At 39.7% G+C, this 23,208-nt stretch overlaps 1 protein-coding gene across 5 annotated transcripts in view; it reads left to right on the forward strand.

The window, feature by feature from the left end:
• Positions 1-190: 190 nt before the first annotated feature.
• Positions 191-23,208, forward strand: part of LOC104150317 (SKI3 subunit of superkiller complex) — a 50,540-nt gene continuing 27,522 nt past the window's right edge. The window contains exons 1-19 of one of the 5 annotated variants that reach the window (XM_068925354.1): positions 191-320; positions 1,451-1,545; positions 2,031-2,174; positions 3,269-3,360; positions 4,094-4,169; positions 6,185-6,325; positions 7,894-7,992; positions 8,087-8,195; positions 10,619-10,759; positions 12,120-12,221; positions 15,440-15,573; positions 16,293-16,379; positions 16,466-16,569; positions 16,673-16,799; positions 17,929-18,105; positions 18,902-19,026; positions 19,479-19,732; positions 22,405-22,507; positions 23,005-23,181. In XM_068925354.1, coding sequence (XP_068781455.1) covers positions 1,456-1,545; positions 2,031-2,174; positions 3,269-3,360; positions 4,094-4,169; positions 6,185-6,325; positions 7,894-7,992; positions 8,087-8,195; positions 10,619-10,759; positions 12,120-12,221; positions 15,440-15,573; positions 16,293-16,379; positions 16,466-16,569; positions 16,673-16,799; positions 17,929-18,105; positions 18,902-19,026; positions 19,479-19,732; positions 22,405-22,507; positions 23,005-23,181 — 2,282 coding nt within the window. In that variant the 5' untranslated portion in view covers positions 191-320; positions 1,451-1,455. Of the gene's footprint in view, positions 321-1,447; positions 1,546-2,030; positions 2,175-3,268; positions 3,361-4,093; positions 4,170-6,184; positions 6,326-7,893; positions 7,993-8,086; positions 8,196-10,618; positions 10,760-12,119; positions 12,222-15,439; positions 15,574-16,292; positions 16,380-16,465; positions 16,570-16,672; positions 16,800-17,928; positions 18,106-18,901; positions 19,027-19,478; positions 19,733-22,404; positions 22,508-23,004; positions 23,182-23,208 lie in introns of all 5 variants that reach the window. The other 4 variants (XM_068925353.1, XM_068925356.1, XM_068925357.1 and 1 more) reach the window with 4 other exon arrangements.

Consider the following 23,208-nt stretch of genomic DNA (forward strand, 5'->3'; position numbering starts at 1 on the left):
CCCCGGCCCCCGGCCCCCGGCCTGGGCCCGCCGCAGCCCCGCAGCCGCCTAACAGCCTCGCCGCGGCGCCCTTGGCCCACACCAGACTACAGCTCCCAGCCTGCCTCGGGAAGGCGGTGCCGCGGGACTACAGCTCCCAGCCTGCCTCGGGAACGAGGGCCGGGACGGACCACAACTCCCTCAATGCCCCAGGACCGGTCGCGGCTGGCAAAATGGCGGCTGCCAGGAGAGAGCCGCGGCACTGACGTAGGCCGGGGGGGGGGTGCGCTTGCGCAGTGGTGGCGTCGCCCGGTGGCTGCAACGGGCGGTGGCGGCGGCAGGTGAAGGGGGCCGGGTCCCGCGGTGGGCAGAAGGGGGCCGGGGAGGGGGGTGTGCGGAGGCCGTGGCTGGCGGCCTAGGCAGCCCGGCCGACGCGGGGACGTCGCCGGGTGAGGCGGAGGCGGCAGGCTGCGAGGGCGGCCGGCGCGGCGCGGTGCGGTGCGGTGCCGGGGCGGGAGGCCCGGGCGGCGGTGCTCAGGGCCGGCTGTGTGCAGCTGCTGCCCGGCCCGGCCCGGCGCTGCCCCTGCTGCTGCAAAGCCCTTCGGAAGCGGCTGCGTGTACGTTTACGTGATTTCTGGGGGGAAGGGAACTCAAACCTGAAAGTTTCCCGAGGTGGGGTTTTTTTCTTTTTTCTTTGCGTTTGTGATATTTGAGGAGCCTTTTCCCTCTTAGCCGGCTAGCTTTATCTTTGGGAACTGTTGAGCAATGTGAGGTAAACCTGAATGCCTCTTAGAGTTGTCCTTGAACACTTCCCTGTGCCCCTTAAATCACTGTGCAGCAGTAGTCAGGAGCAGGATCTGTCATGAACATGTGTGAAGAGGGAGACTGGCTGTGGCCCACATCTCAATGTAAACGGCAGGCAGACCATGATACTGCTGTAGACATCATGCGAGAGGCGTCCTGCGCACGCACACACTTCTTGGGAAGCTCTTGAGCACAGGCCCACTGCGATATGCATCTAAAGCACACAGATCACTGTTCAGGAGCTCCTGCTTGGAAAGAAGCTGCATACCTGATGTCTCTCATATGCTAGGGTTCAATGAGTCTAAGGTGGCTCTCATATAACACCTCTCATCCTATTTGTCTTAAACTTGAACTGAAATCTTATTCTGGGATAATTTATTTTTATCTTTTAACTACTTGGAATTTTGACATAATCCTGTGCTTGATCTAAGCATAAGTAGTACATTTTAGCCGTACTGATTGTTTCAGGAATTGATAGCGTGGTATGCATTTTGGCTTGTTGCGCTATACTTTTGTGTTTGTACAGATGTGCTTCCTATAACTGTAGCAAGAACTTTGCCTTAAGAGTGCTTTTTTTTAATGTAATTGCAGTAGGATGTAAACAATACTTTGAGTGTGGTATGTCTTTTTTTGTAAGAACTGATTGTATGTTCTTTTTACATAGTAGGCACAATGTCAAATAAAGAAGTGAAAGCAGCATTAAAGAACGCTAGGGAGGCAATAAGAAATAAAGAATATAAGGAAGCCTTAAAGCATTGCAAGGTAATTAATTCTTTACTTTGAAAATAATTATTTTTGCACTTGTTTGTGCTGTTCCTGTTTCCATTGTGCAGCAATGCAGAAATTGTGGAGCATCTTGTTGACGTAATAGGATAGTAAGTGAGACTGAAACTAGTTTTAACTCTACTAATTCCTCCTTTCCTCTCCCCTTTTGCATTTGCTTGCATGTGGAACATAGGATATTAAGTCTAGGACGGTGGTGATGAAAATCCATTTCTAATGAAGACCTCAACAGGAACGTTTTAATTGCTGAGTTACGGGTATAATTGCTAGCAGACCAGGTCAAATATGACCTTTTACTGATGTAAGAAAGCTAACGTTATTCATTTTAGCCTTTTGCTAAAAATGTATTAACTTCTGATATTTTCACAGAAAATTCAAAAACTTTATTTTACAATAAAACTCAATGCATGAATCTGTAAGATGCATTTCATTCACTAGTTTTATTTAAAATTGCATATTTCTAGGCAGTCTTGAAGCAAGAGAAAAATAACTACAATGCTTGGGTATTTATTGGCCTGGCAGCTGCTGAGTTAGAGCAGCCTGATCAGGCCAAAGGAGCGTATAAGAAGGCTGCTGAACTGGAACCGAACCAGTTACTGGCATGGCAGGTATGTTTATGTTCTGCTCCACTTTATTATTTCCATGAAAAATGTTACTATGCAGTTAAATGTGGGAGCAAAACAGAGTTAAGATTTGCGTCGTGTTTTCTTCAGGGCCTGCGAGTCTTTCTAGTTCTACTGAAGCTTCACAGTAGTTGGCGTTCTGATTATCTGTGTGTCCACAGTAAAGTCAAAGGTAGTTGTGTGTGTGTGTGTGTGTAACAGGGCAATCTTTAGTTCCAGTAGATATAAGTAGTACTTCCTATGTAGAATAGCTAACAGTGAAACACGCTAGGAAGCGCAAGAATTAAAACATATAGTAAGTTCATCAATGCTTAGAAGCAGTCTAAACTGCCGTGCTCATGGCTCAGGAAACACTTGACAGCACTTTGCTCATAGGGAAGAAAATGTTTTATTTAGTAACTTATTTTTCCAGCCTCTAGTGTGGAGCGAATTGCACTACTGACTTTCACCGAAAAGGAAGACAATAGTATACATATGGAATAGCCATGCATTGAGCAGTGTGTGCATGACGTCCTGTAACATTATATGATTGTGTGGAGACTTGTGAAGTCTGAGATTGAGTATCTGTTTATTGGATACCAAAATCCAATATTTTCTAATTTAGTAAAGTTTCTTGTGCTTTTAACATAAAGCATTTTTAAGTACAGCTCTTGATCCCTGATTTCAAGAAATACGGAAAATTCATGAGTTCTCTAGCAGTCAGACTCTTTCTTTGTTACTATACAAGGCTGTATGATGCTTGAATGTAGAGCACCTACCCTGTGACTTAGTGTGCTTTGTTACTATGTTTTGTCTGGTATGCAAACAAGATTATGTAATATTTACAAGTTTCAAATAGTTGTCGGTATCAGTTATGAAAGGGAGGCAAGCTTTTCATTTAAAATAAGTAGCTTCAGAGGGTTGTACAGAAAGTAGCAATATAGATTTTGTTCAGAGATTGCTGCAATAGTGCTTGACCTCACTGAAGGCAATAGAATCTCTTTTTTTTTAGGCAGAACTTGCAATATAAATTTAACTTACAATTGCAAACATCAAAATGTTACATGTTTTTGAAAAATCTAATCTGCTTTATTTTAAAGGGGTTAGCAAACTTATATGAGAAATCCAACCAACCAGATGTCAAGGGAGACTTAGCAGATGTTTACCAAAAGCTCTTGGAACTCTATGAAAGGTAAAGAATATCAAATACCACAGTTCAACCTAAGATTTCTAGTTCCTTTAAAAAAAAAAAAAAACAAAAAAACAGTAAATGCCATAGTTGATGCACTGGATAGTCTGTCAGGTTTTTTCTTTTTTTAAAGCCCTGTCATATCAAAAGATAAAAGTTAGTTACTCAGGTTTTCTGTAGTATAAAGTTGGAGTAGAAATAGTTCTTATCCTGTTCCCGTTAATAAGGGGAAAAACTCTTGTAATAACTGTACTTTATGTTAGTCGTTTAGAGAATTCTTATGTTATTTGATGTCCACTGTCTAAACTCGCTGCCTTGAAGCGTTTACTATAGGTAAATAGTTCAGTCCGCATTATTAAGTAGGCTTCTTTTTCTCTAGTTTTAGAAGCACAGAGCATAAGTCATCCAGTTCATAAAGATAAGGTTCTGAACAAAGTTAACTCTCATTGACTGTCACTAGAGCCCATAGCTGATTGGAGTGTTATGTTTTGTTTTTGTTTTTTTTTCATTAATTTGAAAATTGCTCAGAAAGAACCATACAATCCCTTGAAGTCATTTCTATTCAGTTGAAGTAGCGATAAGTAAAACTTTTAGGGAAATCTATGGTATTTGTTTTAAAGATTTGCTTGGCAAATTTAAACTCGTTATTTGACAGAATTTGAAAGCTATTTCACTGGTTTTTTTGAAAACTTAAGCAGCTTATTTGTGTGGTATTTTCTTCCTTCCTCCTTTCTAGTGGTGACAAGCAGAAATGGTGTGATGTATGTAACAAGCTTGTGGAACTGTATCATCAAGAAAAGAAATACTTAGAGGTAGGTAACTCATTTACTTTCTCTTTCCTGATCAGAAGGGTATTTCATGTTAGAACTAATTGCTCTTTGTCTAGGAATCTCAAATTTTCTGGGCCACACACTACTTATGCTCTTCTTGTGGACGACGACTGGGCGTTACTGATTCGAATGATGTGCCTGCCTTTTCTGCTGCTTGCCAGACTTGGAGACAATCCATTAAATGGACAAAACTTGACAAAGGATGTTAGTATATAGCCTGTTACTCAGGAACAGAGTGCAACTTCATTCTCCTGTTTTATTTTTGGAAGTCAACACAAACGTGATGCCAAATGCACGTTTACATGCAAGCCGGGTATCCTTTGTCTAGTGTAGACAGCTCTAGATACCTGATTAGCTCTTCATCCCTTCCTAGACCTTCCCTGATATTGCATGCCATAGCATGAGATAGGATTTATCAACAACCTAAACTCGATTGCCTATGGCTTAGCTACAGGCCTTCTATACCCAGCAAGAAGGAGATGCAAAATTGGTCACCTAGTGCTCCCAAAGTCCATGTCAGCGTGACTACTGCTGAAATAACTGTAGCTCTTGTCAGCTTACCACTGGGTGGAGCTGTTAAACGGCTGTAAGGCTCAATCCTAGCTTTGCCTGCTGTGTTTTTAGTAATATTCAGGATATTTATTCTTGCAGTTATACTGTTTCCTATTTCCTTACTCTTACAGAAGTTTGCTTTCTTACAAGGCAGAGTATGCTCTTACACTCTACCATCTTCCCCCTCCGACTTTTCTTCCAACAATGGAAAATGAAAAACTTTTTGAGTCAAGAAAATAGCCTCAAGACTATTTGCTAGCTCCAAAGGCTTTTTTTGTCCACCAGTTGCTAAAACTGGTCAATGTTAGTAATTTAGCATACGAAGGTAGACTCCAGTCATATACCACACTAATTCACAAGTTAGGCTTCAGGGTCCTGCTTTCTCTTTCTCAGTCTTGTTGCTGTTTCCACCCTGAAATTTCAGCATATATTGCTACTGTTTTTGTGTTTTTAGTGTTGCAGATCTGGCAAGCTTCATTTTTTTTATTTTATTTTTTTCTCCCCAGAGTTTACAGAAGGACTGTCTCGGTCTATTTTTGTAGCTGGTTTCCTCCAAAAACCAGAGTAAGAATTTGTACTGTTGGTGTTGCCTCCCTTACTTACTCTATCTTGGAAGGTAGACATCTTTGAGCACTCAACCCTATGCAGTGTTTTCAGACCTGTTGTTATTCTAATCAGAAAATGGATAAATCCTGATAGCTACTCTGAATGTTACTCTGACACCTACTCTAAGGAGAAAGCAAGCTCCTTCCTCTATTTCTCCTAGTCGGGGTCTATTAGTTTGCTTGTCTGTTGCTATTTACAGCATTCTTCCCACCTGTGTATATGACAGATATCATAGGAAGGACTTCACTGGCACCCATAGCTTCTTTCAAGGTATTCTATTACTATTCAACATAAAGCTTCCCCTAATATACGCAAATTTAAACTATTGGTGAACTCATCTTGTGTTACCATCCAGTGTTCACTTCCCCTTCTACAGCCTCTGTGTAACTATTTTGAAGCCTTTTAGGGAAAACACTCATTTTTTTTGCCAGTTGTGCTGGCTTTGGCTGGCACTAGGCTTTCTGGCTCAAGAAGCAGGTCAGAGTATCTTGAATTCTTTCCTTTTCCGTGTATGATTTATGATTGCTTTTCATTTAATTTTTTCAAGAAACGGTGCAAGAGTTTCTTTGCAATGGTATATAATGCAAATGTAAGTGCAGAACTTGAAGTACTTTTGTAATATTGTAGTATCTAACCTGTGATATCTGTTGACTATTCCAAAGTAATGTACCTTAGTAACTTGTTACTCCTATTTGCCAAGCATTGTTAGTACTGTTTGACCGCTTGCTCTGGAAAGCTGAAACTCGTTGCTTAGAGTTGATAGTAATTGGAAAGCTCATATCACGCTTCTAATCTTTTGGAAGGAGTTGCAGCATAATTCATTTGTGTCCTGTTGACAGGTGGCTCGAACTTGGCACAAACTTATACAAATAAAACAGGAGGGAGGTGCAGATAATGCAGAGCTTCATCAACTTTGGAAGAAGATGATCCAGTTACTGGCAGACAGTACACAAAATCAGGATAATGAGACCGAGCAGTTGGTAATCACTCCTACCCATGTAGATATGTACATACGCAATGCATCTATACTTTATATGAAGTCTTAAAAAACATACGACTCTTACGGCTGTGTTTCTCATCAACTTTCAGTGGTACTAAGCTTCTCAAGAACATGTAGACTTTTTTTTACTGTCTGGCTTCTGAGTCATTTGCAAATGGAAACAGTAAGGGTGCAGCTCCCCGAAATAGACCAACTGAAATGTTTTGGAACTCCTTCATTAACTGCCAGCTAAATTATGTAGAAGCCCAGGTTTACACTGTAACACAGTGACACTTCGCTCTGCTCCTGCCTGTTACCAGAAGCATCACTGTTATCGTGGCTGAACAGAACAACTTCTAGTGTGTTCATAAGCTGTGGTGAAGTCTAGAATGTAGGTATTCTTCAAAACAATAACTCCCTGTTGCACACTGAGCTTGAAGAGGTAGTTTTGCACTTTTTTTCCGTTTCTTCCTACCTCATTGGGAATTCTTCTGTAAGATGCTCAAAGGGGTTAAGGTACTTATCCTAGATAGGCAATCTTTGGGTTTAAATTCTCTTTTCTCCTCTAGATTTTAAGCTCCCATTTCTTAGGAGAATGCCAAAACTAATTGGAGTGAACAGAAGGGTCATAAATTACTCATCTTGTGTTCTCTGTAGGTGAAGTTCACTCTGTTTTAATTATATTTTTTCAAAACAAACCTGTTTCAACAGAAAGGGTGGAGATTTCTCTTCCCTAGTTTGGTTTGCGGCCATCATCGAGAAAGACAGAAGATATAAATTGAGTTAATTTCAGACAGAAGGAAGTTTGAGCTGGATTCTGTGCCTTCTGAGGTGGCAAGTGCTCTAAGTTACGCGTTCGTACAGAAAAGAGGTGCTGCTTGCAGCACTGCTCTTGCTTTTGATTTTTAAAAAGGAGGAAAAAAAAAAGGGTTTTTGAACAAAGTTAAACAAATTTCCAGGAACGGGTTTCACCTGCTCTTCTCTAGTTTAACTTTTCTGCAGCTCAGAGTAAGACACCTGAACCTGGAAAGGTGTGGGATTGAAGACAACTTGCTATTCAGCATTTCAATTTTGACAAGCTATGGGCAATTTCTTGCTTGGCTTGCTTGCTTTAAAACTCCCATTCTATGGTGCTTATGGTTTTCCATGTATATAAGGAGGTCAAGAAATAAGACTCTAGATTTCTTCAGGGCAGTGGGGGGAAGGTTGACAGTAAAGCGTAGGCAGTAACCTACATTTTGTGGTACCAAATCCTCTTTTGAATGTAGAGTTAGATGCAAGGAAGAATCTAGCTTCCTACAAATTCTTGCTTTCCTTGTACTATCTTGTGCTATGAAACAGTATATTACTGTTTCATCTGGTCCTAGTAGATAAATGTTTTTTGGATCCTATTTGAATACTACTTCAGCGTAAAGAACTTGATTGTTTCGTAGCTTTCTCTGCTCACAGTATGAGTATAAGCTTCACGAGTAGGATCCAGATAACAATGTTGAAGTATGCGCTTAATTGTGAAGAATACATGTTCTTAGATTTATTGCTTGTTGCCATCCTAATTATTTCTTATTTCAGCTTTTGACTGCGTTTGAACATGCAGTGAACTCTTCTGACAGTGTTCCCAGTGAAGAGCACCAAAATCTTTACAAAGACTTTATTCAGTGTTTGTCAAAAGTAAGATTTCTTTAATCTGTCTTTTTCAGCGGATAGACATAGTATTCCACTTCTAATAATTCACATAGAAAATTAATATTTTTTCCCTTTCAAGTTTCCTCATGAAACACTTAGGTTGAAGAAGACCTGTGATGATATGCTGGCTTTATACCCTACTGTGAGTTATCCGTTAGAAGTACTTTGCTTGCACTTTATTCAGTCAGGTGAGTAGGATGATTTTAGATATCTGTGGGCTCTAAATATCTCTTCGTATAGTTACTTTTGAGACCATCTTCTCACAAGTTATTACCTTTCCGGGCCCCTTGCAAGTATGTTGTTTACATTTTGTGCTATATTTCCACCTGTCTGGAAGTGAAAAGTGTTTTGCTGCTACTGTAGTTATATATAGCTTTGCTATTTCTTGGCTCTATAACTTAATGGTAACTCTAAATAGGCAAGCATGTATAGTCAGTTGAGTCCAATTCTGGTAGCGTACAAAGTCAGGAAGGACCAGCACCTTACGAAACTCAAAAGCAGCCTCTCCAGATAAACGAAGATTAGCTTCTGAAGCTTTGAGGAGCAGCTGGAGACCATTAATCAATGCTCTAGGGATGAGGAAGGTCTACATTTAGGTTATTCTTGACCCAGAAAATCCCTCTCATCTGAAAAAACATTCACAAAACTTTCTTCACAAAATATCTAGTGGACAAAGCATAAACAAATCTATTTAGATTTGTTCTAAGTAGTGAAGAAGAATCTTTGAGGAAAAAATATCATAGTTTCTTGAGTATTGTGGGGATCAGAAAGAGTATTCCATTGCTGTTTTCAGGAGTTTCCTGAGCAACAGGGCATTAATATTGTACACTTCCTCTGCGTTTTCAAAGGTAGCTACTAATTCGGTCTTTTCTTGGATTATTTAAGGCATCAGAAATTGAAGTTGGCTATCCAAAAAGTGTGTTTTGGTTGTGGTGGTGTTGTTTTAAACAGAGAAAAGAATCAGCAAAAAAACCCTCTAGTTTATGCTTCTTTTATGTAAAGAGAAATAACTTTTTCTGTTTGGGTAGCAGAATGCCTTCCTCGCTTCTGAAGTTAGGCTTATAGAAGAATGTAGCACCATAAAGCAACGAGAGAGAATTTTTCATTTTTCACTTGAAGGGGTGAAAGCAAACGGCATCCTGCTTTTGCAAGAAATGCTTGTGCACTGAGAATGACGTCACAGAAAAGTTGCGCAGAACACACTGATTGTTTTAAACAAATCTGAAAAAAGATACCCCCCTCCAATCTTTAAGAGGGATAATTTTTAAGCCCTTTCTTATTCATCTCTTGAGATGCCTTAGAGTTGAAGATCTCTAATGAAAAAGATACGGCTTGCTGCTGTGTGCATTATGGACGGTTATGAGTCGTATTAGGCATAAAATTGCTGAGTTTCTATCTTGGACTGAAGTTTGGTTGTTATGGTAGCATACAAGCCTTTTCCCTTCTATCAATTTTAATTAGTAAGCACCTGAGAGTTAATATCTTAGGCTTATGTTTGTAATTCTAGAGCAAAAGTCCTTTTTGATAGGCTGTAACTATTTCTCAATGCCAAGAGCTCTATTACAGAGCTCAGGCAACTATGGGTGGTTGTGCTGAGGAAAAAAATCTGTGGTCTTGGTGTTTATATTTATCAAAATTCTAAACTTCGTTTATACAAAAATATGTATTCCTAACTTGACAAATGAAGTATGAATTTGCATTTCCACATGAGAATGTTTTACAGATGGGGGAGAGACAGGCAGAGACCCTAATTCCCAAAGGGGAAGAGGATCTAGCTGGCATGTTTTTTCCTATACCAGCGCTCTGACAGCATCTCACCATCCCGTAGCCATCCTGGGCTGGGGAGGATGATGCTTAGGATGCTTAGTAAGGCTATTTGTTTATATCTCAGTCATTCCAACTGTGTCATAGTACTTCATGCCCCAAACTTGTGGGCTTACAATATTAGTCACCTTTATGAAATGCAAGTCAAAGGCAACGTTTATGTCAAATGAGTCCATGCTTTTTAAGACATTAGTTCAAAGTCTGTTGCTGCAAGTCCTAGCCGTTGCTTTGAACAAGAACTGCTAGGTCCACAATCACAATTGAACACAACTGTAAAATAGTTAGTGGAATTAGTTACAGTTAAGCCAAAACATTAAATGAGTGATTTCACAGTAAGACTGTTTCAGCAAGCTCCTCGCAGTAATTTGGTAGGTGGGCAGCACCTATTCTGGAGTTAAATTATTTTGATTCATTTGTGGCAGAGTGTTTTAGGACATTCAGCTGGGCCTAGGTGAAAAGCCTAAGGATCCTATATCAAGAAAGTAGTTTCTATTAATAAAGGAAGTATTTGTGCAGTAATTTAACACGAGGGGATAAAATGCAGGTTTTAGACTAGTAGTTTGTCTGGAGGTACTGAGTATTTAGGTTACTTGGTTTTTTTCCTTTGCTAGGTATGTAGTACCTTTGGAGGAGAAATTTAAAAATTTAAAAGCTCAATACATTGAGCTTGAATGAGAAGGGTCAGTTTTAAGGACACTTATTTATGTAGATAAGGTATGTTGTTGTGGAGTTTTGTTTTGATGTTTAAATCTACAGCTCTACAAAATGTTTCTCTTCCTGAAACTAGGTACTTTCACTGAAGAGGCTCTGCACTGTTTTTCTAGGCTTTTGGAGATGGACTCAAGTAGTGGTCCAGGCATTATTGGTTCAGGTATAAAATGCCTCCAGGAAAGGAAATATGAAGAGGCTGTTAAGAGCCTTACTGAAGGTAAATATATAATATGAGGTGTAGATACTTCAGTTTGACCAGGAGCTGCCTTATGCTGGATACTTGGGGGTTTTTATACTTAAAGTACCTCGCCAGTTGTGTTGCAAGTAGCAAAAACATCCACTAGCTTGTAAAAGACTATTCGTCTCTGTGATAGATTTAGGATTTAGATGTTTGTTAAATGTAGCTTTAAGTAGAACTTCTCTGAAGTCTGTCATTGCTGTCTGCTATCACAGTCAGCTCTGTGATGTTGCACTACTGTCATCTTTAAACTTTCTTAATCGGATTGTTACTGGAAACTATCTAGACGAAGCAGTGAAGACAGCAATAGCAGTTGCATCAGGGAATGGAGAATTTAAAAAGAATTTTATGAAGTAGAATATAATGCAACTTCTCCTGATCTAGTCACTGTGTTTCTATAGGAAAAAGACTTCTTTAGGTCTTAAGATGATATGTTTTAAGTTTATATCTGCTGTAAATATATGTGAACACTTGTCTACAAGTGTTTAGACACTTTGGCTGTCTAAAAAGAAATAAAGGACTACTTTTTTTACAGTAGCCAAATTTGCTAAAGCCTTGACTTACAAATTAGTATGTTGCTTGTGTTGAAATGACAAAGCTGTGCAAAAATTACTCATTAATATACTAGTGGCAAAATTGGACTACCCACTTCCGTTCTGCCTATGGAAAGTTCAACTTTGTCTTATGTGACAATGACAAAACCAGCCTATGGAGAAAGCTGTGAACAGAAGCATTTGGGATATAAGCAATCATGAGTCAGCCAGGCAATTCTGATATCTTGCTTCCCTTTTCCAAGAGAGAATAATGTTTTCTCCCTAATTTGGATTTTGAGATGTACTACAGTAGCTTACCCACGCTGGAATAACGTGTCTTGCACAAAAACGGAAAGAAAAATTTCAGGAGAATTTTTCTGGAGTTTTCTTAATATTCCCAAGCTGCTCTACTATTTAAGGTTTTTAAGTAAAACTTTGTGAAGCAGTCTTCAATGTTGATTTCTGATCAAACTGAAGGTTTTTCTTTTGAAACAAAAGCCTACCTTAGGCCAGGGTTGTATATTTCTTCACCGTCTCTTTATTTCCTGAAGCTGTAATGCATCGTGTGTAAAACGAAGCGTAACAGAAGCTTACATTCTTCTTGGCTTTTACTTTATTTTTGGGAGCATGTTAAGTAGAGAACAGTTTTAAAATAAGACTCAAAAAATTGTTAACTGTAAATCTCATGCTGATTATCCGATGATAATGTTCTTGATGGCACTTGACGGTACTACAGCGTCCAACACCTACAGCATCTTTGCAGCCCTAAGCAGAGTTTTTTGTTTGTTTAACTCTTCTTCTCTTAGGTTTGCAGAAGACTAGTCAGTGTCCAGCAGCATGGTATTATTTGGCACAGGCACAGATGAAAATGCACAAGCACAGAGAAGCTGTCCTGTCCTGCAATCAAGGTAACTGCCTGCTAATTGAAAGAGCAAATGAACGGGTACATTACTTCACGTAATATTGTCCATGTGGCTTGTGCATGATAGATCAGAGTTAGCAGCACCTGTAATACTTTGTTTTTTGCAGTGTCACTGCTCATGCTGGTGTCCTTTTTTTGTTTATTTGGTTTGGTTTTTTGTTTTGTAACAGCTGAAAAATACTTGTGCTGTTTAGTTTTGGTGCATGGAGATGATACATGCCTAATCAGACCTGAAAAGCTGGCTCACGGGCAATATTTTAAAAGTTTACGTGTTCTAATGGTATTGGCTCGTCTTTGACCAACCGGGTCAAACAGCCGATAACTGCCTGGGACCACGAGTGTCGGTATCATAAACTTTTATTCTAACGGATTTCATATTTAGTCTTACAAAATAAGATTCTAATCAGATTAATGTAAAATACAATGAAATGCAGAGATGTTGCACAGTACAACATCTAAAGAAACCTTATTCCGAGAGTAACTTTTTATTCGTGTTAGCGGGGAGTGAGGGCAGTCATTGTGATCTAGCAATGCTTATCTAATTAGAATAGAACCATTATTTAATGGCTGTAAATGAAAGGCTGGCCCAAGTGGACCCTTTGCTGATAGGGACGAATACAGTGAAAAGCTTCTCAAGAAAGGTTTGAAGAGGTAAAAGTAAGCAGATCTGGCTAAACAGTCATGCGAAATTATTAAAAACAAGGAGGAAACCTTCAAAAGGGGTGAAGTGCTTGCTAGCAGAGAGGAAGACAGGATGGTGAAGTTGGGCAGATGAAATGTGAAAATAGAACAAAGTAGGCCAAAAGAAAGTTTGACAAATGTACTGAAAAAGAATGATAACAATGATAAGTTGTCTTCAAATGTGTGAAGAGCCTGTGGGGAATAGTAGGTATTCAAGGAATAAGAGGCATTTGGTGAAGGTAGAGGCTGTAGAAAGAACAGATGCTTCTCTTCCCGTTTGTGTTCATTGTGGAAGAGCTCAGGGACTTGAACACCATGCCCCTTCTTTTCTGAGGACTCATCAGTGGACTTGTCTGGGATTAAAGCATTGGTGGAAGTTGCTATAAAATAAATAGGAGGAAAAACAAGCATTGGGAAACTATGAAATATTCACATAGTAATCCTAAAGGAACGTAGAGATGCCGAAGTGCTAACTGTTGTATGTAATTTCTTGCTTAAACTGTCCTGGAACCTAACGACTTGGAAGGTACTTAATGTGACCCTAATCCTTAACAAAGGTTCGAGGAAAGATCTGGGAAACTACAAACTAGCAAGTCTAATGCATGTAGTGGGCAAATTAGTGAAAACTAGAAGGGAGAATCAATGCAGAAGAATGATTCTGGGGAATAGGCAGCATAGCTTTTGTAAAGTGAAGCTGCTTTTTAGAACTGCTTGAACAAGTTACTAGCCTTTAGATAAGGGGCATGTGATATAGTCCATTTTTGATTTCCAAGTGGTAATTACGGGTCTTGTAAAAGAACTTATCAAGGAAACTACACAACCTTGGGTTAAGAAGTAGAGTTTTAGCATCAAATGTGTGTGTTTTGTTGTTGTCGTCATGGGTGTTCCCCCCCTCACCCCTTCTCTTCTTAAATAAGTTAAAAGCTAGGGCTTAGGGCACAGTATAGTAATAAAAGTCAATTTCAGCACTAGAGAGTCATCTGCATGCTGTCTTCATTGGGACCTGTGTCGTTCATCCTCTTTTCTAGTCCCTTATGAACGTTGCATACTAAGTTCACCAAGCCTTGCTGCTGATGCAGTTAGAGCTGACTAAAAAAATGCAAAAGGAGGTTATTGGAGTAGATGACTAGGTTTTAAAATAGCTGATGAAATTCCATAGCCGTAAATGCAAAATCATGCAGGTTTAGGAAGAAATGTTCTCATAAAGCTGTCCTACCGTGTCTTTGCAATAGATAGCAGAGAGGTCATTCTGTATGAAAAGCTAGGACTGTTTCTTTTCCCCCTGCATGCTTAGCAGGAGCTTCAAAGGCAAGTCAAATATTAGGAATTACAAGGAAAGGGACGATTAGTGAAACAGAACATCAACATGTAGTTGCATTGAGGACTTTCGCAGCATGGTGAATTGTGTGCGTGGTTTTGGTACCTATCTCGGAGAGGAAGTAATTGCAGAGGTTATCAGAAAGGTAACAAGGATGATCAAAGGTATGGGAATTGCTCCATATCAGAACAACTAAATAGCCCGGAAAGTCCTTTTTCAGCCTAGAGAAGAGATGATGTTGAAGTCTGTGGAATTACAAATGATATGGAGAATAGAGGTCAAGGGTTTTCTTTTCCTGTGCAAGAACTAGTTAGTGTCAAATAAAGCTAAAAGCTGTTGCAGGCTCAGAACAAACAAAAGAAGTTTGTTTCTTAAAACAAAGCATAGTTAAGCTATATGGTGCCTTGCTATAAGATGCTGTGGATGCTGAAAGTTTGTTTGAGTCTGAAGAGTGGAGAAGTTCACAATGGAAAAATCGGTCAAGAATTTTTAAGTGGGAACATGATACCTCTGCCTGAGGAACTCACTGAGTTGCAAGTTGGTGGAAAGTGAGAGAATTCTGGGGAAGTATTACTACATGCCTGCCCTGGTCTTACACTGTTTCTAGACATCTGCAGTTAGAGGCGGGATACTAGGATAGATGGGCTGTACCAGGTTAGACAAAACTTCATTTTGTGTTAAAGTAGTTAATTGGAGTTTTTCAGAAAGTACTTGCCTTTGAGGAACACTCAAGCTCAATGGAGATGTCCTCATTCTCTGAGATGAACACGATTATACTGTATATTGGAGAAGTAACCAATACTAGAGTTGCAAGTACGATATTAAATCCTTGATTTTAACAGTATCGTTTGTCACTAAACAGTGAAACGTAAAACAAGTTGAGAAGTTGCCTTTTCTTCAGAGCTTTAATCTGAAAAACGTAGCATTCAATTTACAATGCTACAGCAGCCATAAAACATCCAGTTTCTCTTATGTCCGAGAGCACCTTTATAAAATTGATTGAAGTTTTGAAATTACATGGGTAGAGAGTTTACAGAATAGTTTCTGTAAAATAAGGACGAAAGCCCAAATAGAACAATTCTCTAAGTGGTTCTCCATTAGACATAACTGTAAGTTAAGATTTTTGAAAGTATTGGGAACAGTGATCCTCTTTATTGTTGCTTTTTGACTTTTTTTTGTTTTGATGAAACTTCTCTTGCCAACAGCTCTCAAGACTCTTGGACCTCTTGAGAGTCCTGGTCTTGAGAAGAAAAACCTTATCCTTCAGTTGAAAGCAGAGGCTCTGATTAAAATAGCTGATGCTGATGCTGCAGAAGAGGCCATTAATGCACTTGAACAGGTATTGTCATTGACCTAAACGTTGTTTTACAAAAATGTGCTCTTGGCTTTCTGCACTAAAAACTCAAGGTATGTATTTCTTCCCCCTCCTTTTTACTTTCTGTGATGTTTAAGAGAACTCTTTACCGGCGACAGTAGAGATCACACTCTGTCCTCCTCTGTTTTTTAGGCTTTGCCACAACTTTTTATTAGTGGCCATTCTAATCCTTAAAGCTGTCCCTTTTGACCTTGTGCTGTCTTGCTTGAATGTTCCTGGGTTCTTGCTAGTTTTGCGGCTTGTGTTTGTCATTATTTGAATTATGGTTAAAGTGCTGCTCCTCTGTCCTCTGTGTACTTGTCACTGGTAGATAAACCAGAGCATGTTACTTGAAGATTGACTGATAAAGCTTTAAGCAGAGGCTGCTTCTCTTATTCAGTCTTCCCCCTGTTATGCGCCACGGTTTAGTGTTTGTACGTATTCACTGTTTAGACTTTTACAGCTTTGTCCTTGCTCTCTATCATCTGCTACCTATTCTCCACCAAAAGTCCTGTTCTTTCCAAGGCTTCTCAAGAGTCTCCAATCAGAAATTTAAATGGTGGTTTTCTTGGGTGTTTAGTGTCGTGCTCCAGCCCTCCACCGCCCCCGACCTTATTGTCACGCAGTTTGCCTGCTTTGAACATCTCTGATTTCTTAATCTGGAGAGAGAATAACTTGATTGTGTTTATTACTTGGTTTTCTAGATCGTGGGTGCAAGCAGTGATCCGGTGCTTTTAGCTTTCAGAGGTCGGGCTTATCTAAACAAAGGTTTAGTGGATGAAGCTTCAAAGGTTTGTGCAGTATTGCTAATCTTACAGCTTACAGAACTTTTAATTTCATGTGGAAATAACTAGGGGAGAATAACATCTTTTGGCAGGTTTCACAAGAGCTTCTGTTGTCCCACCCTGATCTGGCTGAGGCCCATGCTCTTGAGGGTTTGATCCATTATTCCCAAAAGAACTATGAGCAGGCAGAAGAAAGGTATTGCACTTGATTCTCTCATGGGGGTATGTGAGGGAGAATAGAATATAATAGGTCTCAATTTTTGAGTTTATCTGATCTGGCCTTTGTTCCTTTTTCTTAGCTTTCAAAATGCTATTGAAAGAAGGGCTGAAACTGCAGAGTATCATCAGTACCTGGGGCTCACATATTGGTTCATGAGTGATGAGACAAAAAAAGACAAAGGAAAAACTCTTGCTCATTTCTTGAAGGTAAAAGCTTCTTTAACTATTTGTGTAGAATTAACGTTTTCTTGTATCTGAAGTCAAATATGGAAAATGCACTACCTGGAGTGAGAGGCTGCTTGTTCAGTCCACTTATGACCATTTACAAGCCTCCAGAGCCTGTAAACTGAGGAGGTCAGCTGTGCAAAAAGACATTGCAGGGAGCTGAACAGTTAGCTGTGTCTCTCTGCTTCTTTCCTCCTTTCACCAAGTTCATTTGGCCTTTGATGTGGCCAAACGCGGTGACTGTTCTCTTGATCTTCTTTCCTCTAGGACAGTAGAGTCGAGGCCTATAGACGTCCGGCGTAGAACTTTGAAGGCCTTTTGAAATGGGGAGGCCAAAATACAAATTGAACAAAAGTGAGAAAGGGGAAAAAGATGGCAATGGTGTTCAAGTCTCAAAGTTTATCCAAGGAAATAAGTCTGCAAAAATTCACTAATTCGTACTCTTTTTCCTGATACTTTGGGGTTTTGGATGTGGCCTCTTCTCCCATTCTTATCTATGCATAGAGAGAAGATGCAGTCTGACATCCATATTGGGAACATGCAAATAAACAAAGCGTGAATGTAGAGATTGCAAACTCACTGCATAACTCTATCATGGGTTTTGGCATCTCAAACCATTGCCTGCTATTTCTATGTCTATAAAAACAGTGTACTGAACAGTGTATTTGAAGTGAACAACGCTTTAATTCTAAAACGTTTTAGGTGAGCGTTTTTTTCATTGTTGTCAAAGTTGTTCTGCTGCTTGAGAGTTGTGGGTTTCGGAGGTATAAACTAATCTACCAAATGTATCTTTTAAAAAAACAACACAAACAAAACAACTTAAGACTTTAGAAGGTGCTGTACAGTAAGGAACTGCTTATTGCCAATGCATCTAGCTTGTTAGCCCTTCATATACTTCATGCTTTGTGCTGTGAAGTTTCTGGCAGAATCTGCAGATGTTTTAAGTTCAAGTAATCTTAGAAATATTAAAACAAGGTTTAAATATTCTATGTATTACAAGAGAAGCTTAAATAACCTGAGAAGCAGAGACTGAACCAGTTATTATCACTGGATCTGTATTTATAATTCTTCAAAATGCACTCTTAAATTGTGCTCGTATTATTCCTTACAGGCTGCAAAATTGGACAGCTACTTGGGAAGTGTCTTTTGCTGTTTAGGTAACTACTACAGAGACATTGCTGGAGACAAAAGTAGAGCTCGTGGTTGCTATAAAAAGGCTTTTGAACTAGATGGAACTGAAGAATCTGGAACAGCAGCTGTAGACTTGAGTGTGGAGCTTGGAGACATGGTATTGCACATTCACAGTCTGGGGTTACTGGGGTTTTGTTTTTCTGTTAATCCCATTCTTTGAAGAATCACTTCAAACTCCTATATTTGAGAATAGGATCTGAAAAAACAGGTGTTTTGTCTTTGCTTAGCAGTTTTTATAGCTAGGCCTGCTTCAGTTTTATGCCTCAGTTCTGAATTATGCCCTTCTGGGGAGAAGGGTGGAGGAATCGCGCATAACACTGTAGTCATGAAAAATGATTTAGATGGAAGGATTTTTCAGCAGAGAGCTTGAGGAGACAGTAAGTTTTCTTTTCATGTGTGACTTGCGCCACTTTTCTCCTTCCACCCTCTCCCTCCTTTGAGGGGAAGAAACATGCAAAGTCATCACAACTTTTTTTTTTTTAATTTCTTATATTGCATTGTATAAAAAAGGGTTCTTAGCTTTATGGTAATACAAAGCAAGAAAGCATCCTGTGCTTTGACAGACTCTCTTGGAACATCTGGAGGGTCAGGCTGAGTATCTGACTTGCTGCAAAGCTTTGTACCCTTCTCTAGTTAAAAATTGCCTCTATACAACTTTGCAGGAAGCTACTGTCTGTTTACAAAAAGGCATCTTTAGATGTGATAATTTCCTCCTTTACTCTGCCACTCAGCCTGCCAGCTTTAAAAAAGCCTCTGTAACATTTCTTCATTACAGTAACTTAACAGATTAGACAGGCTAATGTTTTGCTTGATTAGAAATATTCTTCTTAAACAGTAACTTTGTTCTTTATGCGTAGAGGGGTACTAACTTGGCATTTTTGGTGCTTTGTTAGGACACTGCTCTGGCAATCTTGAATGAGGTAACCGAAAAAGCAAGTGCTGGTACAGCAAAATGGGCCTGGCTTCATCGTGGACTCTACTACCTGAGAACTGGTCAGCCGTCACAAGCAGTGGCTGAGTAAGAAAAGTAGTAGTCGGTTTAAACTGTTTCCTAAAAATGACGAAGTAGTAGTCTTGGATTTTAACAGGTTTTGAAAATAGATGAACTAATTATGGATGGCCTTACCAAACAATAGGAAACGAACAAGCTGCATCTGTCTCCAGTTCCAGGATTAGCACAGTGTAGTTTTTTTCACCATAGCAGTGTTCTGTGCTAACAAGCCTGGTGACAGCCTTATCATAGACAAGTACGGTATAGCACTGAATAATGAGCCAAAATTAGGTACAGTGTCTAAACTTGTATAATGTGCACTGTGAAGATGAAAACGCTACTATGCCTTGTTTAAAAGCTCTGTATAATTGTACATTTCTGTTTGTGTCCTGAGACTATATAATGCAAGGAAAGATAATTTTTTAGCGTTAAATTGTATTGTGTTTTATTTAAATGAATTTATATCTTGACATCTTCAGTTTGCAGGCAGCTCTCAGAGCAGATCCAAAGGATGCCAACTGCTGGGAGTCTCTAGGGGAGGCCTACTTGAGCAGAGGTAGCTATACAACAGCTCTAAAATCCTTCACAAAGGCCAGTGAGCTGAACCCAGAGCTTGTGTACAGCATTTACAAAGCTGCGGCAATTGAACAGATTCTAGGCAAATATGAAGATGCTATAGCCACCTATCAACAAATCTTAAAAAAGACAAAGGAGTACGTGCCTGCGCTGAAAGGTAATATGTTTGAATTTGGAAGTGTTAACCCTTTCTCCCTCCTTGCATTGTAGCGCTTCAGTCTCATTAAGAGGTTACTGAGATGTATTGAGGTTTGCCTACGGGGAAGGGTAGGATTGGGTTTGGGATTTGTAGAGTACTATGAGCCACTTGCAAAAAAAAAAGCTGATGTATAGTAACCTATAGATATCTGAAGAGCTCTTAAATTCCAGTGTGTGGGAAGGATTATTTCTTCTTTCACAGAAGTACAGAAGGTAATCATTTCTGTGCAGCTACCAAGCCAGATGGTGGAGGAGTTGAAGATACAAAGTGGAAGCCAGCTAAAGATGCTGCAGTTCCGCTTAAGTAGTTGAAAGCTGTGTATGGCTTAATAGGCAATGAGCCAGGCTGCTGTTTCTAAAAGGTGGGCTGTGCTCATCTGCTGCTGCTCCTGACTATGCAGACCTCACCTCTTGTGTTTACCCCTGGGGATTCAGACCCTTCTGTGAGTTCTGTCGAGTCATTAAAAATAGCAGTAACCTATTCCGAGAGGCCTCACAAGTGTTAAGGGTGGCTGTAGGTAGGTGTCTTTAGTGTATAGCTGGGAGCAGGGTGCAACAGGGGAACAGGAACTCCTCCTTCCTAGTGATATTGAGCCATGATCCTCACAATATATACTACTGGGAGCATATAGAATTTTGATAGCCAATGCATAACTGTTCTGTTCACGTTCTCTGTACCACTTAATCTTCAGTCATTCTCACTCTGTACATTCATCTGAATAATTCTATATTTTAGTTGCTTCTCATACATAAGCTGTACCCTGCTTGGTACAGGTATGAACTTTTAAGTTATGGGATGTTCTTTGCTTGTGTAAAAAGCCTTTTTCATTGGGTGAATGTCAGCTAATTATTGTAAGGCTGAATCAGAAGTGTTGGGTTAGTACTGCACCGGGAAAGGCTTCGCATCTGAAAAGACTACTGGTAGTTTTCCCTCTACCTTCTCCTTTTTAATTTTGTCTGCTGGAATATGCCAGGCTCAACTGACATGGCAAAAACTCCATGATGCAACTGGAGAGAATTGCTAGTGAGCAGCTTTATTGGTTGTCAGCCAGGAAGGCATCAGTTGACAGCAGTAGCAGCTTGCAAAGGAGTTTTATAGGAGAAGTGTGCATAAGTATATGCTTTTTTTTTTTTTTTTTAAATGGTCTGTAGGTGACAGTGGAATATTGCTTTTCTTCTAATGAAGTGCTTAAAGAGGGCATAAACGTATTCCAAGAACATACCTTCCCCTCCCCTTCTCCCCCCTCCCCCAGCTCCCTGGGTATTTATTATTTTCTTAAATCTCCCAAGTCTTCTCTCATCATCCCTCTTGTCATAATCTCTGACTTGTTAGCTGCAGATCCTACTTCTGGTCTAGAAACAATCTTCATCTTCTTAGAGAATACCTAATGTTTATGTTACCTGTTTTGCTATCTGCTGGGAAACTTCTTTAAACGTCTGAAACGTACACCAGTGTACTTTTGGTACCGTTATGATCAGTTTAGATATTTTCTGAACTGAGCTGCTGTACATGTAGTCTTGTAGTGGATGAGAGAATAACTGCACTGACGTTGCTTGACTGTGTCTTTTCTAAGCTCTGGTTTTTGTATTTCCAGGTGGTATGTTTGTCCTGTGCCTGCTGCACCGTTGTTTTTAATATATAACTATAGGGAACAAGTTCAGTTTTGTTTTTGGATTACAGAGCTTCTCGACCTTTAGAAAAGTTGAGATCTTGAGACTTCATAGTTGAGAGAAGTAACTAAAGAGGACACGCTGAGATACTAGCAAAACATGATGCCAACTAGTTTGAATGGACTATGTCACAATGTTGTAGTTCACAAAGGAAAATGGTATATACAGGGATTAGTAGTTGGTATAGGCACAAGGCAGGATACTATAGGCAAGGTAGCATAAGAACTTTGGAAAAAAATACTGAGAATGCTTGAGACTCATGTTTGGTAACTTACTACAAGATGGAATGATGGCTGTTGCCTGCAAAAGTATAAGTCAAGCAGTATCTTACTGGTTCCAAAATGCTAGGAATTGTGGTATTAGATGCAGTTCTTTTAGTAGTTGGAGTTGTTTCAGTATGAAGTAAATTCTTACATGAATCGCATTAAATAGCATTGGCTTCAATCACCTTTGGAATGCTATGATTTCACTGAGTAGACTTCCCACTTTGCCCAGCTTGACATTCTTCTTTTTGTGTTTTGTCTTTGAAAATGCTTTGATATCTTTCACTCGAGCGTAAACTGCAAGTTGCTGTATCTTCTAATTGTCAAAGACTTAGCTATGTATGGTGGCTTTCTCATTGGTGCTCTAGTTAAGCCCAAAGTACAAATGCTTTGGTGTGGGTGGGTGGGTGTGTGTGGGGGGGGTTTCTCGTTTGTTTTTAATAATGACCTATATTTGTTCTAATGCTCAAATTATTCTACGTTTCATGCTTGTCAGGGTAGGTTAAAAGCAAAGTCTCTTGAGCAGGAGGGTCTCTGTAGGTCTTTGGTTTTGGCATAATATATGCAAAGAATAAATCGCCATATAAAGCAAAACACCAGGCAGGCCTTACGCCCTCCCACCCTGTCACCTTTATCATTAGTATTGTGCAGGCATCTTTTCACAGGGGATTTTTTTTTGTTTTGGTCTTATTTTCAGGACTTGGTGAGTGCTATCTCATGTTGGCAAGATCAGCCCTTGATAGATATCTTGATGGGAAGGCTGTGGATTACATAGAGCAGGCTCTTGAATTTTTTACAAGGTTAGTACTACATATTAAAATATTTAATTCCCACTGGGTCTGTGGGTTGGCAGGCAGAAGAGTAAAAGTGTTTAGCATTTGGGGACTTTCAGTTAAACTTCAAATCAAATGGACTGAGCTTCTAATCCATAAATAAGCACGTGCTTACTGAAAGTGGTTTGAATTCTGGAATTAAACTGCTTGAGTGAATAGTTGTTAGTTTTGTTTTTTTCTATCTTCTGTCTAAACATACTGAGTCCTTTGGTTATAGCACATAGTTCTCTTCAGCCATCACCCCTTATATTTGGGGTGAGGGGGAGGGAATCCTGCCCAAATTGGTGGATGAGAGGAGGTGGTTTTATCCCTTCCTCGATCTTTATTTGTGTTTCACAAAGAACTGGTTTAGTATCCTAAGTTAATTTGGAATTGTACCCCTCTTTAAAGTGATGATCTTTCTTTCAGAAAAGGATATTGCAGTGTCTGATCGAGTGGTGCGTGCATTTGCTTAAAATTTACAGGGCAACAAAGTGCCGTCCTGATGTATCTACCCTCTGGAAACTGCTTGGAGATACGTGTACTAGTGTGCACGTTGTTTCACCAACCAAAGTGAATGTTCAAGTTCTAGGATCCCTTCTTGGTAAAAATGCGGACAAACAGATGCTGGACAAAAGTGAGCTGCTCAGCCTGGGAGGAAGGTAATAAATCTGTATTGTTGAGTGCTT

The sequence above is a fragment of the Struthio camelus genome, chromosome W (assembly GCF_040807025.1).
Source record: "Struthio camelus isolate bStrCam1 chromosome W, bStrCam1.hap1, whole genome shotgun sequence".
In the NCBI taxonomy this organism is placed as follows: Eukaryota; Metazoa; Chordata; class Aves; order Struthioniformes; family Struthionidae; genus Struthio; species Struthio camelus.